This window comes from Haliotis asinina, chromosome 14 (genome assembly GCF_037392515.1).
Source record: "Haliotis asinina isolate JCU_RB_2024 chromosome 14, JCU_Hal_asi_v2, whole genome shotgun sequence".
NCBI lineage: Eukaryota > Metazoa > Mollusca > Gastropoda > Lepetellida > Haliotidae > Haliotis > Haliotis asinina.
The window spans coordinates 42,798,911-42,809,044 of record NC_090293.1 but is presented as its reverse complement, the minus strand read 5'-3'; the positions used below and the strand labels follow the sequence as shown (position 1 = coordinate 42,809,044).

At 39.4% G+C, this 10,134-nt stretch overlaps 1 protein-coding gene across 1 annotated transcript; it reads left to right on the top strand.

Moving 5' to 3' along the window:
- The first annotated feature begins 3,311 nt into the window (after nt 1-3,311).
- LOC137260800 (uncharacterized) lies at nt 3,312-4,547 on the top strand. Its single transcript, XM_067798364.1, has one exon. It carries the CDS (start codon nt 3,312-3,314, stop codon nt 4,545-4,547), a length of 1,236 nt encoding a protein of 411 aa, XP_067654465.1.
- The last annotated feature ends 5,587 nt before the right edge of the window (nt 4,548-10,134 follow it).

Sequence of the window (10,134 nt, the reverse complement as noted above, 5' to 3'; positions counted from 1 at the left end):
TTTGTTTCTACCTGACTTCAAAGTTCAGGTTCCCCTACTTTGTTTGAAGAGACTATACATTATATGGCTGAAATACTACCGATGTGACTTTATACTATAACTCTCTCACCCCAGACCTGGATAACCGACAGAAAACGAAGTCTCACTGGCACTAGCAAGAACATTCAATTATTCATTAACTTCAGTTATAAGTGGATAGTTAGAGGACATGTTTTTAGAAAAATGTTTAGTGAAAAGAAACAAATTGGAAGTCTTGTTAAAAACTGTTCCTATTATTAATGCAGGACAATAAATGTTAGTGATGTTGCTGTAAGGTATTTTTTCAGGAGCTGCGCCATTAAAATTGTGCACCTTCCTTGGCGTGAATGTATGGAACACTGATTATAGCCTCTCATCTGTATCTATACTGAAAGGTAAAAGAAATATCGTAATAATGGAAATGACATTAAAGTATCAGTGAAGTATTTTAACCCTTTTTTAAGATGCATACACCGGAAGTGAAGTTTGAATCGTGGTCGCATAGCCAGTTTTGCCCAATAAAGTATTGAGGCTTAAGCCCGACCATTTTTGCCTGACTGCATGCATGATACACATGCATCTTGGTTTCAATGTTGTGTTTGTGCGAACTCTTCCCTTTCCACAAACAAAAAAACATTTCTAATCTCAATCTCAAACAATACTTTATTGGGCAAAAAAGGCTATACGACCAAGACTAATGCTTTCCTAAGTCTCTTTATACAGAAATATGTTCATATGCTCCATTGATACTTAAATGCCATTTCCGACACTATGACGCTTCATTTGCCTTTCAGTATATGATAAAAATGCATTATGAATTACCTCTGTTTGATAATTATTGGTTTGAAGGTTCGTTATTTTGGAAGATTGGCATTATGGATACAACTAGTGTTACTAATTAACCTGTGAAGATCCTGTTCAGAATTCTCATTTAGCAACCAATTCTTGTCGTACGGAGCTTGATGCATGGCAGCGTTTCCAAATTTCTTAGATCGATGTGCATGTAAATCACTGGATTGTTGTGTCCTGACTGGATTATTTAGAGGCTGGAACGTTGCCAAGTGCGACGGTAAACAACACGCAAATTTAGAATTGTTGGCGATTGCTGCTTTGGACATCTTCTATAGATGGTAGAGTCTCGCGTTGTGTATTCGTAAATTATCAATATTGTTACTCATTATCGGAACATGAGCTATTGTAATACATCGACATTTTGATCAGTCGTGACACGAATCAATAAATCTTTGATGAAATCGTCCGATGTTGTGGGCTGTTGAATTGTCTCGTGGTTAATGAGTCCATTCGTAAAGGCGCGGGGGCCGATCCGTGTGATGTCTGTTGTTACTTCTTACTGTTGAAGTCTTGCTATTAATATAAAACTGACGCAACGCATCTTCGTAGATTTTCATCTCTCTTTAGATTTTCCTTTGCGTACTCTAATGATACTTGGACATGCCGGTGACAAGGAGAGACTTGTTTGTCTTAGTCGCTTGTTTGTCTTAGCTCCTCTTAATCACGTGCGTGATATCCGGTTGCCTGAATCTTGCGTTCAATACAAGTTATTACATGTATGAAAATAATATAAATTTCTGCTGAACACATGGGACTCTACATCCCCCCACGTGTAGTCATTTACCCGTAGCATTTACTTATATACTTACTTACTGTTACATTAGTGACGAGGAAAAGCCCAGAAACGTTGTGAATACAATAAAGAAGTTGGCACCCATCAGATTTTGTCTTATACTTCTATACCAATTTCTAGATGCCTCAGAAGAGCCTACCATTGAAGAAAATAGCGTTTTTCAACTTTGTGATAATGTACAATTATTGTTATTATCATATACAAATCAAAATGATTACACAACACTCTCATCCAATACACCATTGAGAATGACGGCCTATGCAGATGACAAACGGTAAGCGAACCATCGTATATTTGACTCCATATATATAATAATACTAAACAGTTCAATGGTTTCTGCTGTCCATATCCTTTGAAACGTCCGGTCGATCTTGACAATCGGAAATGTTTAAACTGCCTATCATAGGCTTTGATGAAATAATTTTTGAAAAGAGACCTATAATCCACCCAGATGGTTATGTTACTTCCAGTCACATGAAGATCCGGGCTAGAACTTGTCATCAGCAACCCATGCTTGTGGTAAAAGGTGATTAACGGGACCCTGTGGCAGGCTCGCTGTCTTGATAGACACATGTCAGCGTATCGATCCTCATGTTGTTGGTCATTGGAGTTTCTGGTCCAGACTCGACTAGTTACAGGCCTAAGTACATGTTCTGTCTTCAGAGGTTCAGGACAATTTGTCACACTTCAAAGTAAATACAACTCAACGTTTACTACAAAAAGTAACGTGAAATACTGGACGTCCTCACTGATAACATTTTTTGTATCAGTTGGGGGTGAAACATTTTGACAAGAAGTAGACATGCCCATAGACACCAATTATTTTTCCCTCCTTGTGGATCGTTATGCATATGAATTTAATGAAAACAAGGTAATTTGGTCATTTCAACTTAAATTCAAGTATATCGATGGCCCATTAGTCAATTCCCTCCAACTGATTTACCCACGTCAACTCAACAATAAGGAGAAAAGTGAATCTACCTCAGGCGTTTCATAAATTGAGGGCACCCGTGGCGAGCCACCTCCTCGTGGTGGGTGCTGGGTAACGCGAAGAGCTCGCCGACACCCCCGTTGTGGACCCGGGGGGATATTTGGTCCACCAACCCGTTTGCCGTGGGTTGCGGCCCTGTGTCGGCGGAGGAGGGGATCCTGGTGGTTGAGGGCAATAGGGACCTGCAATCGTGTTCCTGTTGCTCAATACACCACTTTGGCCCTGACTTCGCCTAGACGGGTGGTAGAATTGGCCCGATTCTATCAATCGGCTGGTCACGCCATGCCCTGTGCATGGACAACATTTTTTTTATGCAGTTATTGTACATGTTTGTACATTTTTGACACTGAATGTTTGTGTTTGAAACTCTATCGTATATGTCTGCCTAGAGTCCTATGCCAGAAGGCGGTGGCTCATGGGCCAATCTGGAGATGATGACCTCCAAATAATGCATGTCTTTAATTTCTTGGCTTGGGCCGAACCAGTCGGTCATGAAATTTGTAGGCAAATGCAGCTGTTTGTGTCGTTTTCTCTGGAGTATAACATCCCTGTATCCCTAGTGTTGGCATCTTGGATATCCGGTGCTATTTGACACTGTTCTTGTTGACACTCCGTGGTGGGTGGGGAGCAGGGGTGCTGAATATTGTTCCTTTCATCATGGCACTTACACCTTCTGGTTCTTCTAGAAACGAAAAAAAGAGACGCTTGGAGGATTTAGATCTCTCTACTGGAAATGTATGTTCTAACAGTGATTCATGGGCTAGATTTGTTGTTATTGAGTCTTCAGACTTCCTTCCAATTAAACTTAATCCCTTTGCAATCTCGAAGGCCATCTCAGGAATTTGTGGAGAAGTTAAAAATGTTACTCGTCTTCGCAGTGGCTCACTCCTTGTCGAGTGTGCACGGAGACAGCAATCTCTAAATCTTTTATCAATCAAGACATTTGCAAATATAGAGGTTGTTGTATCTGTGCATAGAACCCTTAATTCTTGTCGTGGCATTATCCGTGACAGAGCACGCTGTCTCGCTGATATGTCAGAGGAGGAAATTGCTTCAGAGTTGGCAGATCAAGGTATATCTTCAGTGAAACGTTTTACGATCAAGAAAGAAGGACTGATCGTGAAACCAAACACCTATTTACTGACTTTTGACCGTTCATCTCTTCCAAAGTCTATCAAAGCTGGTTATTTTAACATCGGAGTGGATGTGTATGTCCCCAGTCCTCTCCGTTGTTATAACTGTCAACATTTCGGGCATGGATCGCAATCATGTCGAAACCAATCAGTATGCCACCGCTGTGGTGATCGACATGAGGGTTCCGACTGTGAGCAGGAATATAAGTGTGCAAACTGTAATGGTCCCCATTCTGCTTCATCAAGGTCCTGCCCCATGTATCAGCGGGAATCTCAGCTAATGAAAATCAAATGCCTAAACAATATTTCATACCTCGAGGCCAAGAAATTGTTGACTCCATCAACTCAAACTCCACCAAACCTGAACTACTCGGCTGCAGTCACTCGCTCTGTAGCAACTTCCTCCGTTTCATGTCAGACTGACGTGACATGGGTAACATCCAATAAACCCATTCCTTCAACTTCAGCCCTTCAGAGTACTCCGCAAGTCACACATTCTACGTCTGCTTCTCAAACAGAAAATCACCATGAGCAACAATCTGAAACGTCTGTTTCTAAACCAGTCAATGACAGTTCAAAACAGAAGAAAGGAAAGAGATTAAACAGAGACAAACAATCTACTGTCCCTTCCTCTCATAACGTTTTAACACAGAATACATTTGCACCTCTAGATATGGAGGTTACTCTGTCCTCACAGGACACACGGAGGAATAATCCCTCCTCACATTCACGTGGCCTGACTCCAATTAAGCCACCATGAATCACTTGACAAATCTAATTCAGTGGAATTGCAGAGGAATGAGGAGTAACTTAAGTGAAATACAATTACTCATACACGATCTTAAACCGTCAGCATTGTGTCTACAAGAGACATATCTAAAAAACACCGATAACTTTAACTTAAGGCGGTATAGTGATTATCACTCTTTTGCCCCTCCAGGTGATAAGGCTACTGGGGGTGCTTCTATTTTGGTACATCAGAGTGTCATCCATAGCCCTGTTACTCTAACTACGGATCTTCAAGCTGTTGCTGTTCGTCTGACCTTGCACATTGCATTGACACTGTGCAGCTTGTATTTACCTCCTTCTTCTAATATTCAACGATCGGATCTTCAAAATCTGTATGATCAACTTCCGAAGCCTTGTGTCATCATGGGCGATCTTAACGGACACAACCCGCTTTGGGGTAGTCCTCACACAAATACTAAAGGAAAACTACTTGAAGAATTCATTTCAGATAACAATTTGTGCATTTTCAATGACGACTCTACCACTTACCTACATCCAGCTACGGGATCATATATATTCTTCCCTGGATTTATCACTAACCGATTCCAACTTATATAATGAATTTGAATGGCATGTCCATGATGATCTATGTGGGAGTGATGACTTCCCTACCATTCTCAAAACAATCGACCCTGGTGATGATCCACCTTTATCTAGAAGGAATTTTGCCAAGGCTGATTGGTCATTATATACAACATTATGTACTGATCTTTTAAAACATGATGTTTTTGCGAACAGCGATGATCCAATACAATTATTTTCTGATTTGTTGAATGATATTGCTGACCGAACTATACCCCAGGCCTCTGCAGTTCCACATATTCGTAAGCCATGGTTCAATAACGAATGTAAACAGGCCAGAAAGTGTAGGAAAAAAGCAGAAAAGTATTTTCGCCGACACCCTACCGTACATAATCTAGACAGAGTTAAAATTTCAAATGCCAAAGCTAGACGCACTTTTAAGCAAAATAAGCGGCAGTCTTGGCGACATTATGTTGCTAAAATCAATTCACGCACGCCTGTCTCAAAGGTATGGAACATGATTCAAAGAATAAAGGGCAAAGGTTCTAAATCAACAGTTCACCATCTAAAGGATGGTGAAATTGTCTTAACTAATAAAACTGACAATGCAAATAAACTTGGTGAAACTCTTGCAAAACATTCATCCTCATCCAATTACCTCCCTGAGTTTCAAAAATACCAGAGGCAACAGGAGAAGAAGAGATTAAATTTTACCTCGGACAATGGTGGAGATTATAACGAATTATTTTCGTTACATGAGCTCCAAACTGCCCTTGAGCAAGCTCATGATACAGCAACAGGAGCTGATGATATCCACTATCAGCTCCTGAAGCATTTGCCCGAATCGTGTTTGGAAACACTGCTAAATATATTTGATATGATATGGACTACAGGGAGTTTCCCACCTTCGTGGCGTAATGCCATTGTAGTCCCTATATCAAAACCTGGCCGGGGTCATACTGATCCGTCTAACTACAGACCAATCTCTTTAACGAGTTGTGTCTGTAAAACCATGGAACGTATGGTGAATAATAGATTAGTTTGGTATCTTGAAACCAATAACCTAATAACAAATATTCAATGTGGTTTCAGGAAAAATCGCAGTACCATTGATCATTTGGTACGTTTGGAATCCTTCGTTAAAAATGCTATAGTCAATAAACAACATGCTGTATCAATTTTCTTTGATCTTGAGAAAGCTTATGATACGACCTGGAAGCATGGCATTTTAAAGGATTTACATGAGTTTGGTTTGAGAGGCCGTTTGCCTCTTTTTTTATCAGAGTTTTTAAAAGACAGGCAATTTCAAGTCCGTGTGGGATCAACCCTGTCTGACCATTATAATCAGGATCAGGGTGTTCCACAAGGCAGTATTTTGTCTGTAACACTCTTTAGTATCAAGATAAACAGTTTATCCAAGGTTTTAAATGATTCAATCGATGGATCACTTTTCGTGGATGATTTTAATATTTCTTGTCGTGGAAAAAATATGCATACTATTGAACGGCAACTGAAGTTGTGTTTAAACAAAATTAACAAATGGTGTCTAGAAAACGGCTTTAAATTTTCTAAAACGAAAACCAATTGTATACATTTCTGTAGGAAATACAAACCGCATAAAGATCCAGAATTGTTTCTAAATAGTACTCCCATCAAAGTTGTTAAGGAGGCAAAGTTCTTGGGTCTGATTTTCGACTCACATTTAACGTTTCTCCCCCATATCAAGTCCCTAAAAAATAAATGCCTGAAGGCGCTGGATTTATTAAAGGTCGTTTCTAATTCAAAGTGGGGAGGTGATCAAGCTACCCTCCTTCACTTATATAGATCATTGATACGGTCTAAACTTGATTATGGCTCCATCGTTTATGGTGGAGCCTGTAAAAGCAACCTAAAACTTTTAGATTCTGTCCACCACCAAGGTCTAAGACTTTGTCTTGGATCTTTCAGAACTTCACCTGTTGACAGCCTTTATGTCGAGGCTGATGAGCCATCTCTTGAGCAGCGACGTATAAAATTATCTTTACAGTATATCACAAAACTATGTTCCCATGAGTCAAACCCTGCGTATGACTGTGTCTTCAATCCTCTCTGTGAGGATTTATACAATAAGAAACCTTCCCTTGTTCCGCCTCTTGGTTTAAGAATAAAATCACTTATTTCTGCTGCCGGCATTGAGCTGGATCATATAGCTCCTTCCCGTCTTCTTTCTTCTCCTCCTTGGCAATTGGTTAGGCCACAGGTCGACCTAACATTAACTACATTAAAAAAATCAGAAACTAATGAATTACAGTATAAACAAGAATATAATAAATTGAAACATAGATATAGCAATTATAAATCCTTATTTACAGATGGGTCCAAGGATGGTGGCGCAGTGGCCTGTGCCACTGTCATTGGATCCAGAGCAATATCTTCTAGATTACCAGATAATAGTTCTATTTTTACAGCTGAAGCTAACGCCATATTGACAGCTCTTAAATATATTCAAAGACACCCTAAACATAAACAGTATACAATCTATTCCGACTCTCTTTCTTGTCTTCAGGCTATTAAAAATATTTCTTGTCAACATCCACTTTTAATTGATATTATTGAATTGTATAATAAGCTTGCTACTGGCCAATACGACATCGTCTTTTGTTGGTTACCCAGCCACGTAGGCATTTCTGGTAACACAATGGCAGACCTAGCTGCTAAAGCAGCACTCAACAAATCTGTGACACCACTTCTTATTCCATACACTGACTATAAAGCAATCATTAGGTCTTACATCCGTGATCTGATGCAGAAGAGGTGGGACACTCAAGTAGGTATCAACAAATTACGTGAAATAAAACCCTACATTGGTTACACCTACTTGGGTTGTCAGTCCAGATTTGAGGAGGTCATCATGCGACGATGTCGTATTGGCCACACACGATATACTCATGAATATTTGCTTAAAGGTGAAGATCCTCCGTTTTGTATCCCTTGTGATGAAAGAATCACTGTCAAGCATGTCTTGCTTGACTGTGTTGAATATTCCATCACAAGGGATACCTTTTTTAAATCAAGAACTATGAAGGATCTTTTTAGTAATGTTAGTTATCGTTTAATCATTGCGTTTTTAAAGGAATTAGACCTGTTACATGACTTGTAAATAGATAAATGTTTTATGATTGGAAGTTAAATTAGCAACTAAGATTGTTAGTGGCTGTATCCTCGAAGGGGGTTGAAGTACCGTAAAATTATTGTCCTCCTGAGAGGGTACGTAAGTCCAGAAAAACAGTTGAAGTCAGATTTAATCTTCCACTTTTTTAGTCGTAGAATATGTGTAATTTTAAATTGTGGCTAATCTTGCATACAGTCGCCAGCAGCTGATGGGATGGTGTAAATCCAGCTAGGGACCATGCAGGTAGCTGAGGTATTGTAAGTCCCCATGGTCCCTAGTATGGTGATTTACCTTCGTTTGTTGGCGATCTATGGCCTGTTTTTATAATGTACTGTCCAAATAGTGATAATATTAGCTTTTAAGTTTCTACGCTAGTTTTAAATACTAACTGTGATAGTATAGTGGTTTTACTGTCCTTCGTCGACAGGTTCTTCATAATATGCCTATATATTCCTTTTGATGTCACGTATATTCTCGTCACAATATGGCTGCAATATTGCCGACGTGACGTTAAATGATAACTCACTCACTCACTCATAAATTGAGATTTATGCATAGAAATTCGGAGTAGCAAGAACGTTCTATAAAATCTGTATAACAAAGGGTATGATGCCAACTTTCCAATAGGCAACTTCCTCTTCATGCAAGTAAAATCCCAACAGCTAGTTTACTGTTAACATTTCACAAACTTAGAGGAACCATCAAGAATGTCTTTTCACCAAGATTACAAGATTATAAAGAGCGTCACGCGACTCTTGTTCCAATATTATGTCAAATGACAATGACAGGATTCTCCACTGAGCAAGTCTATTTCTTACTTCAATTGTTTTATCAAAAATTAATTCCAAGGCAGGACTCTAAAAAAGCTGGTTATTGTGCAGTCGAACAATTTGTAAGCACAGTAACCTTTGTTGTTGCTAATGAAAATAGACCTCGCATTGTTCGTGTTAAGAAATCGGAGTTCCCGGAGTAGTTTAAATGGGATTGCTGACAAATCAACATTTCAACATGATGAATGAGCAAGAATTAGCCCTGAAAGGTCACATAAAGAATGAACAAGAAGTTATCCATAAAACGTGTCAAGTATTGATGGTCGTCCAACTTCTAAATGCCTTTTCAAACACTTCAAGGAAACATTGTTGTCGCGGCATGTTGTGTATCTACTTAACGAGAATTGATTAATGTGTTTATGCCCTTAGATGTTTTGTCCTTAGGTATTGTCCATCAATAAACGTGATCAATGCTGATCAATAAACAAGGACCTCTTGTAATAATTCCACGCGGTTATTTTGGTTTAGCATGTGAAGTAAAACAGGTCGTGGATCTTTCCTCATTGGTGAAGTCAGCATTTCCCTAATGATTCTGGTTTAACGGATGAAGTGAAGCAGATCGAATCCCTTTCTTAGTGAAGCCAGCATTTCACCTGAATGAGATTGGTTTCAAGCCTGAAGAGGAGCAGATAGTGGACCTTTCACGTTTGAAGAAGCCAACATTTTATTGAATAATCCCTTTTCACGCCACCTGAAGTTAGGCAAATCGAATACGTTTCCACTTTAGTGAAGCCACCATTTACCTTTTTTTATTTTGGTGAAGAGTACACGTTGCTTTAAGTGGCAAGAAATATCCATTTTTACACAAAAATGGGTTTCTATTTAACCATTTGGCTATCCATCGTTCTCCTTTAATGAAACAAAATACCTACACCTTCATACCTTCAGACAGAATGCCGGAAAACCTTGTCACATAATCACACAACAATGTACAGTTTGTACCCATTACACCTGGTGGGAAAGACCTTGCATTCCAGTGCCATACGCACAAGATTACGAGACAGGGGGATACCGATATCCTGTAGCGATGTAGTGCTTCTACGTGACCTTCCGCA

Bases quoted from the DNA above. Each gene is read 5' to 3' on its own strand.
- LOC137260800 (XM_067798364.1), top strand. From the start codon at position 3,312: ATGGCACTTACACCTTCTGGTTCTTCTAGAAACGAAAAAAAGAGACGC.